The sequence below is a fragment of the Chiloscyllium plagiosum genome, chromosome 3, assembly GCF_004010195.1.
Source record: "Chiloscyllium plagiosum isolate BGI_BamShark_2017 chromosome 3, ASM401019v2, whole genome shotgun sequence".
Taxonomy (NCBI): domain Eukaryota; kingdom Metazoa; phylum Chordata; class Chondrichthyes; order Orectolobiformes; family Hemiscylliidae; genus Chiloscyllium; species Chiloscyllium plagiosum.
In genome coordinates, this window is record NC_057712.1 from 134,002,126 (window position 1) to 134,017,971 (window position 15,846).

At 41.5% G+C, this 15,846-nt stretch overlaps 1 protein-coding gene across 1 annotated transcript in view; it reads right to left on the reverse strand.

Moving 5' to 3' along the window:
* The window catches only part of LOC122540182 (dynein axonemal heavy chain 8-like), a 1,320,893-nt gene that overhangs the window by 1,151,869 nt on the left and 153,178 nt on the right, over positions 1-15,846 (reverse strand). The window contains exon 6 of the mRNA XM_043675532.1: positions 7,622-7,811. Within this exon, the coding sequence (XP_043531467.1) occupies positions 7,622-7,811 (190 nt within the window). The remainder of the gene's footprint in view (positions 1-7,621; positions 7,812-15,846) is intronic.

Consider the following 15,846-nt stretch of genomic DNA (forward strand, 5'->3'; position numbering starts at 1 on the left):
TAATTGGTAGCCTAGAGCCTATTATTTTCTTATTTTAAAGGCAGGTGTGAAGTGGATACTCCAGGTACGATACAGCTGGTCAAAACACTCGGCTTTAAGAAAAACAGAATTTACGTAAACACTGCAGTTAAAACATGAACAAAAGCAAACAGAATTTAGAATAACTTAACTATTGGTTAAAAGGTAAACTGAAACGCAAATCCTTACATGCAGGAGTGAACAATTTCCAAAGAGATTTCTGAGAGGAAAGCAGTCAGGAATCATTCACTGAGGCTTGGAACCTTTCTCTGGACACTAGCATCTTGTGACTGCTACAGCTAGGCCAAACGAGAAAGACCCTGAAGTGGTAGAACTGGCCACTCCCCTGCCATTGTTAAGCTAGATACTGGCATGTCTGCCTTTACGACATATCTTTTTAAAGTGACAGCATTATCACATATCTTTCTAAACTTAAAGATCTTTTACCTATGCGGTCCATATTCCTCTGTTCCCAATCTATCCATGCATGTGTCAAGATGACTCTTAAACCTTGCAATTGTATTTGCTTCTATCCCCTCCGCAGGCAGTGCAATCCAGGCACTTATCAACCTGTTTAAAAATTCTGCCTCTCACTTCCTTTAAAGTTCCACCCTTTTGCCTTGAGCCTTTGTCACATAATAATTGACATTTCTACCCTGAGAAAAGGATTCTGACTATCCATTCTATCCATACAATTTTGTAAACTCCTATCAGGTCACTCCTCATCCTTCAACATTCAAGTGAAAACAAACCAACTTTGTCTAATCTCTTCTTTTAGCCAATACCCTCCAAACCAGGGAACATCATGGTATCCTTTCCCCTACCCTATTCAAAGCTGTAATGCCCTTCTAAATATGTGGTGACCAGAACTATATAAAATATTCCAAATGTGGCTTACTAAAGTTTTGTACAGCTGCAACAAAACTTGCTAATTTTTATACTCTATGCCCCCATATGCAATCATGCTATATGCCTTCATGACCACCTTATCCACTTCTGTTGTCACTTTCAGGGAACCGAGGACCTGTCCGCCAAGATCTCTCCATTAATGCTTCTAAGGGCTCTGCCCTTTAATGTATCCTTCCCTCCTGCATCATGGGTGGCCTGGTGGCTCAGTGGTTAGCACTTTTGCCTTACCCTGCCAGGAACCCAGGTTCAATTCCACCCTCGAGAAACTGTCTGTGTGGAATTTGTATATTCTTCCTGTAGGTTTCCTCTGGGTGCTCCAGTTTCCTCCCACAGTCCAAAGATATGCAGGTAAGGTGGATTGGCCATGGGAAATGCAGGGTTATAGCAGGGGGTGGATCTGGGTGGGATGCTCTTTGGAGAATTGGTGTGGACCCGATGGGCCAAATGGCCTGCCTCCACACTGTATGGATTCTATCAAATCTTCTCACTCACCTTCATCCACCTATCGCTTTCCCAGCTACCTCCCCCCAACCCAACACCCCTCCCATTTATCTCTCTGCCCTGACCCACAAGCCTCATTCCTGATGAAGGGCTTATGCTCCTCAGATGCTACCTGACCAGCTGTGCTTTTCCAGCACCACATTCCCGACTCTGATCTCCAGCATCTGCAGTCCTCACTTTAGCCTTCTATCAGACCTTCCAAGATGCATCATCTTGCATTTGTCTACATTAAATTCTATCTGTCACTTTTCCACCCTAGTCTCCAGCCTATCTATACCCTGTTGTATCCTCTGACAATCGTCCTCACTATTCACAGCTCCCCCAACCATTGTGTCTTCCACAAACTGACTAATCAGACTACCTACATTCTCCTATAAATCATCAGGAATGAGGCTTGTGGGTCAGGGCAGAGAGATAAATGGGAGGGGTTTTGGGTTGAGGGGAGGTAGCTGGGAAAGCAATAGGTGGATGAAGGTGAAGAAGGAGGTTTAAAGTGGGATTCATACAGTGTGGAAGCAGGCCATTCAGCCCATCAGGTCTACACCAATCCTCCAAAGAGCATCCCTCCCAGACCACCCCATCCTATAATATGTATGACAAACAACCACTGGCTCCAGCACTGATCTCTGCAGAATACCACTGGTCATGGATCTCTAGTCAAAACAACTCTTCTACAACTACTCTCATCTTCTATGACCAAGCCAGTTCTGCATCCATATTACCAGCTCACCCATATAATTTCATTTTTTTTATTGCCTGCCATGAGAGACCTTGTTAAAGGTATTACTATAGTCCATATAAACAACATCTCAGCACTTCCATCATCAATCACCTTTGTCACTTTCTCAAAATGGTCTATCATGTTTCTCAGACAGACCTTCCCCACAGAAAGCCATGTTGCCTGTCACTAATAAGTACATATTTTTCTAAATGTGAGTAAATCCTTTCCTAAGAATCTTCTCCAATAATTTCCCTCCTACTAACATTAGGCTTACTGGCCTGAAATTTTCCAGCTTATCCCTGCGGTCTTTCTTAAGCAAAGGAACAATTTTGGCTATTCTCTAGTCCTGTGATATCTCTTCTTTCACTAAACAGGATACAAAGATTTCATATAAGGCCCCAGCAATTTCCTCACCTGCCTCCCTCTGCATTCTGGAATTGATTCCATCAGGTTGTAGGAACTTGTCTACCTCAATCCTTTTCAAATACTCAACACCACCTCCTTTTTTATATTGACATGCTCCCAAATATCAACATAAGACATAAGAGATAGAAGCATAAGTAGACCAAGTGGCCCATCTAGCCCGCTCCACCATTCAATAAGATCATGGCTGATCTTTTCATGGACTCAGTTCCACTTACCAGCCCAATCACCATAACTCTTAATTCCTTTACTGTTCAAAGATGTGTTTATCATTGCCTTAAAAACATTCAACATTAACAGCTTCACTAGGTAGGGAAGTCCACAGGTTCACAACCCTTTGGGTGAAGAAGCTCCTCCTCAAGTCAGTCCTAAACCTGGTCCCCCTTATTTGTGAGGCTGTGTACCTTAGTTCTAGTTTCACCACCCAGTGGAAACAACCTCCCTGCTTCTATCTTATTTATTCCCTTCATAACCTCATATGTTTCTAGAAAATCTCCCCCTCATTCTTCTAAATTCCAGTGAGTATAGACTCAGTCTTCCCCCTCATAAGGCAACCCTCTCAACTCTGGAATCAACCAAGTGAACCTCTTCTGAACCTCTCCAGTGCCAGTATATGCTTTCTCAAGTAAGAAGTCCAAAACTGTACTCCAAGTCTGCCCTCACCAGCACCCTATACCACTGCAGCATAACCTCCTTATTTTTAACTCCATCCATCCAGTAATGAAGGATAATATTCCATTTGCCTTCTTAGTTACTTGCTGCACCTGCAAACCAACTTTTTGTGATTCATGCAGCATGAAGCAATTTTTCAACACTTAAATAATTGTCAGTTTTCTTGTTATTCCTACCAAAATGGATGACCTCACATTTACCAACACTTTACTCCACTTTAAACCAATGCACCTCAGATCACCAGTCCTGCTGTGTTCAGTAACCTCTCCCTATCTCTTCCTCTTCTTAGTCTTACTGGCCTTGGTCATTTTACTTGCTGACATATTGCTCTAGATCCCGCCCTCTTGCTACACGAGTTTAAACTCTCCCGAACAACACTAGCAAAGCTCTGTGCCAGAATATTTGTGCCCTCCAGTTTAGATGAAACCTGTCCTTCTTGTACAAGTCCCACCTGCGCAAGAAGACATCCCAATGATCCACATACCTGAAGCCTTTCCTCCTATGCCAGCTCTTTAGCCAAGTATTTAACTGTACTATATTCTTATTCCTAGCCTCACTGGCATGTGGCACAGGAAGTAATCCTGAGATCACAACCCTAGAGTCCTGCTTGACAATTTCCAAACTAATGCCCTGAACTCCCTGTGCAGGACCTCACCTCTCTTTCTGCTTATGTCATTAGTACAAATATGGACCACAACCCTTGGATGCTCACCCTTCCCTTTCAGAATATCCTTTACCCTGGACCAGAGAGGCAACACACCATTCTGGAGTCTCACTCACAGCCACAGAAATGCCTATCCATGCCCCTAACTAGAGGGTCCCTTGCAACTGTCACTTCAACCCTCTCTGCTATACAACAGTGCTGGTTGTGGTGCCACTGATATGGCTGCTGCTGCTGCTTTTCCCTGAGAGTCCATCACCCCCACCAATATCCAAAACAGTACACCTGCTTGAGAGGGAAATAGCCACAGAGGATTCCTACACTGCTTGCCCACATATATAGGTCTTCCTGGTGGTCACCCAACACTTCTCCGTCTGTGTGACCCTTACTGGTGGTGAGACCAGCTTGCTAAATGTGTTATTCATGATGTTGTCAGTCTCATGGATGGTCCATAGTGAGTCCATTCATAGGTCCAGGAACTCCATGCAGCAAATCAGTAGTGGCAACTGAACATACTTATTTGTAATTTGGAGCTGCCGGTGTTGGACTGGGGTGTACAAAGTTAAAAATCATACAACACTATGTCATAGTCCAATAGGCTTAATTGGAAGTACATTAACTTTCGGAGCGCCGCTCCTTCATCCTGAAAGCTAGTGTGCTTCCAATTAAACCTGTTGGACTATAACCTAGTGTTGTGTGATTTTTACTTATTCATAGTTGGTATGGACACTAGAAGCGTCCATGATTTCCCAAATATAGAAGGAGGAGCGTTCCACAGGGTTCCTGAGCAGCCAAGCCTGTGTCATGATCCTATTCTCAGTCGCATTGACTGAGCCAACTTCTCTCAGAATTCTCCTCGGTAGCTTCTCATCAGCACCCTCTTTTAGAACCTCTTCCTCCTGATGAGCACCAGGCCCTTTGCAATTCTCTTCTCAGTCACAGTGATTGAGCCAACTTCTCCCAGAACCCTCCACAGTTGCCTCTCACCGGCACACTCTACTAGATAAGAAAGCACCCCACATGATGGTACCGTAAGGCACATTTCCGCTGGCATAAATCTCAAACACTCAACGCATCAAAGTCAGCAGAAATGACTGGAGAGGAACCTTGTAGACCGTAAGTCTTGTGAACAGAATAGAAAGGAGAAACAGATGCCTGTTCACAGGACATTTAAAAGTCAAACACATTGCTGTGGTCTGGAGTCAAACATGTAGACCAGGCCAGATAAACAAATTTATTTCCTTGAAGACATTAGTATTCAGATTTTTTTTTTTTACAACAATCACAAGTGCTTACATGGTCACCATGAGACCAGATTCTATTTTGTTGCATTTTGTAATGCACTGTGCAGCATTCCATTTCATGTGGGAACCTTCCCTTATCCATGCTGCAATTTGGGTCCAGGCTTAGGGTGTCTACTGCTGTGGCCTCCTGAGATAGTCCACATGGAAGAAAACTGACCTCAGTACTCATCCGACTACACTTGCAGATCTTTATCTATGCAGCATGGGGCAAGTCTGCCTTTCTTTTGATAAAGTTAAAAATCATGCAACACCAAGTTTTAGTCCAACAGGTTTCTTTTGAGACATTGCGTCAATTTAAATATCAACAGCACAGAATGAGAAGTTGTTTCTGGCTTGCAGAAACTGAAACGTTGACTAGCGAGACTTTAAATATGGGGCAATGGATGTGGAAGCCAGAAAGTCCCAGGAATGGGCAACCATTTCTATCTCATGCTCCACAAGATTGTGCAAGAAACACATCTGACATCTCAGTTGCATAACTGGTGAAAAGTAGAAGATTGCACAAAAAAAATCCACACTGGATGGCATGAAACTCTTCACCACACTTAAAGATATTTTATAGTCAAGCTGTTCAGAGATACTAGTATATACCTCCATAAATAGGTGAGACATGAACCCCAAGACTTTAGAAATAGATACACTACCACTGAATTACAAGACCCCCTACTACCACACTTCAACTGCTGCCCAAAATTCTTGGTTTCAAGTCCTGCCTGCTCACAGGTGTCATAATATGCCTGACAAGACTGATATAAAAATACTTAAATCCACCAAACCTGGGCACAATTGTGTCTGAAACTGAATTCGGAAAAAAATAACTTGCCATGAACAAATACTCCAACAGGAACTCACTTGAAGTTAAGGGATAAACAAATAATTTCCTTAAAAATAAGCTAATGAAAATAGTCTAGGTTGTTTCTTTATATCAAAAAATTGAAAATTTGTTTTAGGAAGAAATAAATTTAATACCTATCAGCATAGCAACACCATTATTGACCATTTGGGATAACTTAAAAAAGAAAATTTTAGTATAATCTAGCAAATTATTTTTGAGAAAAAGTTGTTTTTTTAAGGAAGGCCAAACAAGCAACAAATGGTTATCCTGGAAACAATGTGGGAATGCTTAATTTATGCATTAAAGATCATTTTAAAATATTTTTATTGAATAGTAAAGCTTCTCCAGAACTTCTAAATGGGATAAAATAGCAATTATTGAGATGCCCGATTTAGAATGAAAATAGGAATAACTCACCTTGGGTGTAGTTCAATGGAATATATTAATGTACATATGTTGAAAGTTAACAAGGTTAATAAGTTGACTGATTTTTTTTTGGGGGGGGGGGGGACTTGTACTTCCTTGCCCATGAATTTTGTAAGAGAATTGAAGTTCACAATCTGGCTACACTCACAAAATAACAACTGTGTACGGAAGATTAAGCAAAGGTCTCATAACTGACACTCACTGCTTTTCATCTTTTGATAAGATTACCTGAATTTCAGGAAAGTTTGGAATGGCGCTGAGTGAATGTGCAGAAGTGATTTGTTACATGTAAAGTAACTAATATATGGAGAGAATTGAGAAAATATGCAGTTGAATAGGACTTTTACATGTAAAGCTTTTTTTAAATTATTCATTCATGCATGCAATGTGAGCACAACTAGCTGGGCCAACACTTATCGTCCATTCCTAGTTGCCCTTGAGAAATTGGTGATGAGCTGTCTTTTTGAACCACTGCAATCCACTTGGTGCAGTTATATCCACAATGCTACTTGGGAGGCATTTCCAAGATTTTTACCCACCAACACTGAAGGAATGGCAGCATATTTCCAAGCCAGGATGGTGAGTGGCTTGGAGGGACTATCACAATTTGACTAACTAGTTAATGTTGCCTGAAGAGTAAGAAAAAGATTAAGAAAAGTATTTCAAATTCTCAATGCACTCATGTGCAATCTATAGAGAGACTGATTGTGGACAATAAACATGTAATGGTGAGGATGTAAAAATTAAAGTGAATGTTGAGTTGGGACAACTGAAGGCTAAGAGGTGATTAATACTGAATAAGAATTACCCACAAGATTCAGATGAAGAGAAAGGTGGATAATCTTCTTAGTCCTTTCTAATTGTTTACCTGCCAGTGATGGGTCTTCTCTCATGATGGGGGAAGGCTAACCTCAAGCCCACTAAAAACCTGATGGCTACTAAATGGCTTTAGGACAAGCAGACAAGCATAGGTGGATATCTTCTTCCAGCATAAACATCATTTTACTGCATTAACTGATCAACCACAAGATATTATCTAAGTTGCCAATGGTTTCCAATTAAATTGTATGATACAAACAATAATCTAGTATTTAAATAAGTGATACAATTTATGTAATTCACAGACCAATTTAACTGTTAAAATGGCTTACCATTTAGGAATGTGATGTAACTGCGAATAATTTCTTTGAAAGCTTTCTTCTCTCTGTGTCCATGTATTGATTGGTTCAGTGCTCCCCATTTGTCAGATACAGAAATAGCATGGATAAAAATATTTCCCAGCATTTTCTCAGCACCAGTGAGAATTCCATCAGTACAATCCAAAACACAAAAGAATATCTCCTGCAAGCAGGCATGAGGTTAACCAAATGTAAGTATACTAACATTCATGAAAAATGCAAGTACAGTAATTCCTTAATTTCTCATACGTATCATCACACAGAAAAAAATAAGATTATCTACAAAACCAAACTTCAGTGCTTGCTGGGAATCTAAACTAAAAACTGAAAATGCTGGAAATACTCATCAGAACTCTAGAGAAAAGTCACAATATAAAAAGATAACTTTTTTTTTCTCTCCACAAGTAATTTGATGACACCTTCCAGCATTTTCTGTGTTTAACTGAAGATTATCTACTTGGTAGAGTAACTGACATACTATGAAACTAAAACATTCAGCATTTCACTGATTCTAATCTGGTCAGACAAGATGTGAGAGAAAACAGCAACAGTAACAATAACTTACTTTTACACAGCATATAATGTGACAAACGAGCCAAGTCATTTAACAAAACATATCAAATTATTTCACCAGCCTCACTTCAGAAGCTAGGTCAAATTTATAGATTTTAAACAGTGTCATTAAAGAAATAAGAGAGATTGGAAGATGAAGAGGTCTCTAGAGGGAGTTTCAGACCTTCAATTCTCAGCATTCGAAGGCACATTGCCAATGCGGAAAATTAAAATCGAGGACGTACAAAAATGTCAGAATTGGGATAACTCAAATATCTTGGAGAGTTGTAGCTAAAGGATGATAGAGATAGGGAGTGATTTGGAAAGGTTGTTTTTAAATGTGCTCTTTCTTGGAATGAGGGCATCACTGGTATTCCCAACTGCCCCTAAACTGGGTACCCAGTTTGGCTTTTTGGAGGGCAATTAAAAGTCAACCATATTGCTGTAGGCTTGGAGTTACATGTTGGCCGCGCAAGGATTACTATTTCCTTCCTTAAAATACATTAATAAACCAGGTGGATTTTTATGACAACTGACTATGGTTTCATGGTCACGCAAAAGCAGGCATATTATCCCTTTAAAATCATAATGTAAATTGGTTCAATTTACAAGATACTGACTTTGAGCAGAGAACCTTAACCTGTCAGTTTAAAATTGTGAATGCTTAATGATTGGAGAAACGTTTCAATGAATGGAGAAATTTTTCAATGGCAAAATGGATGATGATCAAAGAACATAGATTTAAGAGGACAGATAAAATAAGGTGGCGAAAGTGAGGACTGCAGATGCTAGACATCAGAGTCAAGATTAGAGTGGTGATGGAAAAACACAGCAGGTTAGGCAGCATCTGAGGAGCAGGAAAATCGACGTTTCGGGCAGAAGCCCTTCATCAGGAATCAGGATAAAATAACTTGACATGACATGAAGAGATATTATTTTTGACGGAGAGTACGACCTGAAAGGATGGTAGAATCGGTTTGAATAGTCACAAAAGAAGAGTGGATAATACTAGAGAAAATATTACAGAGCTATGGAAAGGGAATAATTGGATGACTCTCCCAAAGAGTTGAGTAATGTGATCAATCAAATTATATCAGTAACACAGCACCTTACCTTTAAACAAGATAACCGTTCAGGTCTAATCTATCTCCTTGATATATTTGGAGGGGCTTTAATCTGGTCTATAAGTATTAAGTCACGGCCTTGGTTGAATACTTCATCTACAAGGTGGCACTCATTCTTATTACAGAACTGAGAGCTAATGGGTCAGACAACCAACAAAATGAACTTACAGAACAAAAAGAATCTGGAGTTTACTGAGAATGTCCCAAATTGTTGAACTATTCCAGTCTAAGTCAGGCAGAATGATTAAGTCATGTGTGGAACATGCTCCCAAGGACAACTGTTCACAAAAGGAGGGAGGTGATCAGGGAGTCAATGTCAGATTAATGATATTATACTTTTTTCCTCATCTACCTCTCAGCAGAGCTGCTGTAATTTTTCTTTATCTTAATTTTTCCCTTTGAATTTGGCCATAGCACATTCACCCAAACCTTCTGCTTGCAAAGTCCACTTTAAAAAGAAACCATAATAATCTCCCTTCAGGGTTTTAAAAAATTTCAATAATGCATTCAAACTTGAGGGATGACAGTTGCAACACACACATAAGCAGGCAAGATGGACAAATGGGCAAAGCGGTGGCAGATGGAGTTTAATTTAAATAAATGTGAGACACTGCATTTTGGTATGGCAAATGAGGGCAGGACTTATACACTTAGTGGTAAGGTCCTGGGAAGTGCAGAACAAAGAGACCTTGGAGTGCAGATTCACAGTTCCCTGAAAGCAGTGTTGCAGGTAGACAGGAGAGTGAAGAAGCCATTTAGAACACTTGCCTTTATTGATCAGTATATTGAGTATAGGAATTGGGAGGTCATGTTGCAATTGTACAGGACAGTGATTGGGCCACTTTTGGAATTCTGCATTCAATTCTGGTCTCCCTGCTACAGGAAAGATGCTGTAAAAATTGAAAAAGTTCAGAAAAGATTTACAAGGATATTGCCACAGTTGGAGGTTTGAGCTTTAGGGAGAGGCTGAATAGTCTGGGGTTATTTTCCCCTGGAGAGGCAGAGGCTGAGGGGTGGTCTTATAGAAGTTTATAAAATCATGAGGGGCATGGATAGGGTTAACAGTCAAAGTCATTTCCCGTGGTTGGGGAGTCCAAAACTCAAGGGCACAGGTTTAAGCTGAGAGGAGAAAGATTTAAAAGGGACCTAATGCACAAGGTTTTCACAAGAGTATGGGTGCCTGTATGGAATGAGCTGCAGAGGAGGTGGTGGAAGCTGGTACAATTACAACATTTAAAAGGCACTGGATGGGTACATGAATAGGAAGGCTTTAGAGGGATACGGGCCAAATGTTGGCAAATAGACTAGATCAGTTTAGGACATCTGGTCAGCATGGACAAGTTGGAACAAACCGTCTGTTTCTATGACTCTAAAATAAACAATGTAATACATTAAGATTCTGGAATTATTTTGGTCATAAGGGAAGCATATGTCACATGGAAAATAGCTTTTTGTTTTCGTGTGGGCCAGTTCTGTAGGATTCTTTGCTGAGGCTGAATATATAAAGCAGAGAAAAGGTAGTTTAGAATTGTAAGAGGTACATAGTAAGTTTGCAGATGACACCAGCGAAGAAGGTTACCTCAGATTACAACAGGATCTTGACCAGATGGGCCAATGGACTGAGAATTGGCAGATAGAGTTTAATGCAGATAAATGCGAGGTGCTGCATTTTGGAAAAGCAAATCTTAACAGGACTTATGCACTTAATGGTAAGGTCCTAGGGAGTGTTGCTAAACAAAGAGACCTTGGAGTGCAGGTTCATAGCTCCTTGGAAGTGGAGTCGCAGGTAGATAGGATAATGAAGAAGGCATTTGGTATGCTTTCCTATATTGGTCAGAGTATTGAGTACAGGAGTTGGGAGGTCATGTTGCGGCTCTACAGGACATTGATGGAATATTGCTTGCAGTTCTGGTCTCCTTCCTATTGGAAAGATGTTGTGAAACTTGAAAGGTTTTAAAAAAGATTTACAAGGATGTTGCCAAGGTTGGAGGATTTGAGCTATAGGGAGAGTATAAACAGGCTGGGGCTGTTTTCCCTGGAGCGTCAGAGGTTGAGGGGTGACCTTACAGAGATTTACAAAATCATGAGAGGCATGGATAGGATAACTAGACGAAGTCTTTTCCCTGGTGTCAGGGAGTCCAGAACTAGAGGGCATAGGTTTAGGGTGAGAGAGGAAAGATATAAGAGAGAGCTAAGGGGCAACCTTTTCACACAGCCAGAGGAAGTGGTGGAGGATGGTACAATTACAACATTTAAAAGGCATTTGGATGGATATATGAATAGGAAGGGTTTGGAGGGATATGGGCCAGGTGCTGGCAGGTGGGACTAGATTGGGTCTGTTTCCATGCTGTACATCTCTATGACTCTATGTTAAAAGTAAGCTACCTCATTGTAAGGAATTTAGTTTAAAAAATTCACATCAGTAGTGGCTAAAATCCTTAAGGGATTATGTGAAGCTGAGAAACCTTATACTCAGTTAAATGATGAATCAAGAGGCTGTTAGATTCTCAAGAATCCTCCGTGGTTTTAGAGAAGAGTTCTCTACACTAGAATTCTCTGTAGCATTTAGGAATTGCAATGGGATGTTGTTGAGATTAATGGGATTGTATTTTTACTATATAGAACATAGAACAATACAGCACAGAACAGGCCCTTCGGCCCACGATGTTGTGCCGAACATTTGTCCTTGCTTAAGCACCCATCCATGTACCTATCCAATTGCCGCTTAAAGGTCACCAAAGATTCTGACTCTACCACTCCCACAGGCAGCGCATTCCATGCCCCCACCACTCTCTGGGTAAAGAACCCACCCCTGACATCTCCCCTATACCTTCCACCCTTCACCTTAAATTTATGTCCCCTTGTAACACTCTGTTGTACCCGGGGAAAAAGTTTCTGACTGTCTACTCTATCTATTCCTCTGATCATCTTATAAACCTCTATCAAGTCACCCCTCATCCTTCGCCGTTCCAATGAGAAAAAGCCTAGCACTCTCAACCTATCCTCGTACGACCTATTCTCCATTCCAGGCAACATCCTGGTAAATCTTCTCTGCAGCCTCTCCAAAGCTTCCACATCTTTCCTAAAGTGAGGCGACCAGAACTGGACACAGTACTCCAAATGTGGCCTAACCAAAGTCCTGTACAGTTGCAACATCACTTCACGACTCTTGAATTCAATCCCTCTGCTAATGAACGCTAATACTCCATAGGCCTTCTTACAAGCTATATCCACCTGAGTGGCAACTTTCAAAGACCTAGACCCCAAGATCCCTCTGTTCCTCCACCTCACTAAGAACCCTACCGTTAACCCTGTATTCCGCATTCTTATTTGTCTTTCCAAAATGGACAACCTCACACTTGGCAGGGTTGAACTCCATCTGCCAATCCTCAGCCAAACTCTGCATCATATCCAAGTCCCTTTGCAGCCGACAACAGCCCTCCTCACTATCCACAACTCCACCAATCTTCGTATCATCTGCAAATTTACTGACCCACCCTTCGACTCCCTCTTCCAAGTCATTAATAAAAATTACAAACAGCAGAGGACCCAGAACTGATCCCTGCGGAACTCCACTTGTAATTTAGGATACCAAGTCTGAGATTAGTCAGGGATCTCAGTTGTCAACGGCATTAGCTGGGATCATAACAATCACATGCATAATTTTGACCCAATGATTCACATACCAGAACGACAAACCTTTCCTATCCTCTGTGCTTCCTACTCAGTTGCTGCAGATAATCAATATGATTCCCATGGTCAGGAAAGAGAAGGCGCTTCCAAAGTGTGACACAGCCTGAGTGAGCTTACAATTGAAGAATTTTAGAACATGAGAATAGAACTAAGTCTTTATTTGCTTTCTCCATTTTACAAATTAAAATTCAATCATCTCGTTAAAAGGTCAGCAAGGTAGATGACTCCACTGAATCAGTTATCAGTTATCAATCAATAATCTGAATAAGGCCTCAGTCATCGTTGATTATTATTGAGGCTCAACAGGACTGAGTCATCTCAGCTCACCTGAGTTTGATTTAAATTAGGCCCTGCTGAAAATGCATGATCAGTAAGCTTTGCACGGCAGGAAGGAAAGAGCACGTCTGGAGTCAGACACAGCCTGGGTGGGCATATAGTTTGGGAATTTTGAAGCAGCATGGGAATTCAGTGCAAAGAGGAAGAGACACTGTGCTGGCTTTTTAGGTTCATAGTATGTAAAGTTGTTTTAACTGGATGAATTGAAGCCCAGAATTGGATGTCCAACACAAAACAAGGAGTGACATCACAAGAAAACCTTAAGTTAATTTGTTGTTAATAGCAAATCCTTTAATGATCTATTATTGTTTACTTTCAGATTGAAGATTCTACTGATTGTAATGAGGTCGGCAAGGTGGACCTCATATAATATGAGTTCACTGACTGAGGCTGTTAACCTTGATTTGATTGATGTATTGAAGTCACATGTACCTAGGTACAGTGAAAAGCTTCATTTTGCAAGTAACACTGGGAGATCATTATCAAACAAGGACATCAAAATCAAAGGGTGCTTAGACAGAGCAAGGCATACTGGTTACACTGCACAGGAGATGCACAAAGCAAGGTCAACATTAACAAGATCAGCATTATTTGAAATTAGAAAGTCCATTCATCAATCAAATAATGGGAAGAAGCTGTTCTTGAACCTCTTAGTACATGTGTTCAAGCTTCTGTATCTTCTGCCGGGTGGAAGAGGTTGTAGGAGAGCATTACTAGAGTTGGAGGGGTCTTTGATGATGTCAGCAGCCTTTCCACAGCAGTGAGACATGCAAATGAAGTCCATGGATGGGAGGTTGGCTTCTGTGAAAGTCTGGACTGTGCATACACTCCCCTGTAGTTTCTTACAGTCCTGGGCAGAGCAATTACCATATCAAGCCATTATGCATTCGGATAGTATGCTTTCTATGCATCTGTAAATGTTGGTGAGGGTCCTTATGGACATGCCAAATTTTCTATGACACCTGAGGAAGAAGAGGCATTATTGTGCCTTTTTGACCATTGTATCTACATGGGAAGTCCAGGACACATCGTTAGTTGTCATAACTCCTAGGAACTTGATGCTCTCTGCCTCAGCTCCATTGATGTAGATGGGAGGCATGTCCTTATGTTTTGCCAACATTGAGAGAGAGGTTGTTATCAGACACCAGTACTCTATTTCCTTTCTTTATTCTGACTTGTTGTTTGATATCCATCCTACCACAGTGGTGTCATCAGCAAAATTGTAGATGGCATTGTTTAGGAATTTGGCTACACAGTCATGTGTGGACGGGGAGTAGTGGGCTGAGAATACATCCTTGGAAGGATCCAATGTTGAGGGTTATTGTGGAGGAGAAGCAGTTATCAATCTTCACTCATTGTGGTATATGGGGCAGGAAGCTAAGGATCCACTTGGAGAGGGTGGAGCCAAGACCTAGGTCACAGCGTTTTGAAATTAGTATGGAAGGGATTATGGTGTTGAAGGCAGAACTGTAGTCGATGAGTAGGAGTCGAGATAGACGTCCTTGTAATACAGATGTTACAGGGGTGAGTGTAAGGGTAGGGAAATGGCATCTGCTGTGGACCTGTTTCATTGATAGGCACATTGAAGGGGATAAAGGGTGGCTGGTAGGCTGGAGTTGATGTGAGCCATGACGAGTCTCTTGAAGCGCTTCATGATTATGAAGGTCAGAGCCACTGAGAGATAGTCATTAAGTCATGTTACATGTGCTTTCTTCAGTACTGGGATGATGGTGTTCTTCTTGAAGCAGGTGAGGACTTTGGCTTGCAGGAGGGAGAAATTGAAATGTCTGTGAATACCTCTGCCAGCTGGTCTGCACAGGATCTAAGTGCATGGCTGGGGACTCCATCTGGGCCTGTCGCTTTCCTTGGGTTGAATCTCAGGAAGACATGCAGCTGGTCCGATGAAGGAGTCCTAGCTGACAGATATAAACAGGAGTGTTAGACGTTCTGTTCAGTTTGAGAGCTAGCTCTGAGGAAGCCGGAACAATGTCAAGTACTATGCATGTGCAAATAAAAGATAACTTGCTGACAGGATACCGGCCTCTGAGTAGTTACTTCAGTGCCGACGAGAAAAAGAAAATGTTCTTGAAGACATTCACTCGCAACAGTCGTTTTTGAGTTAGGGTAAGTATTTCTGGCATCATGCCATTATTTAGGAGGTTGACTTGTTTGATCCTGCTGTCGAAGATTGGGCCCAGTATGTGGAAAGAGTGTGGATCAATGGTGCTGGAAGAGCACAGCAATTCAGGCAGCATCGAGGAACTTCAGCAAAATCGACGTTTCGGGCAAAAGCCCTTCATCAGGAATAACGGCAGAAAGCCTGAAGCATGGAGAGATAAGCTAGGGGAGGATGGGGGTGGGGAGAGAGTAGCATAGAGTACAATGGGTGAGTGGGGGAGGAGATGAAGGTGATAGGTCAGGGAGGAGAGGGTGGAGTGGATAGGTGGAAAAGGAGCTAGGCAGGTCGGACAAGTCCGGACAAGTCAAGGGGAC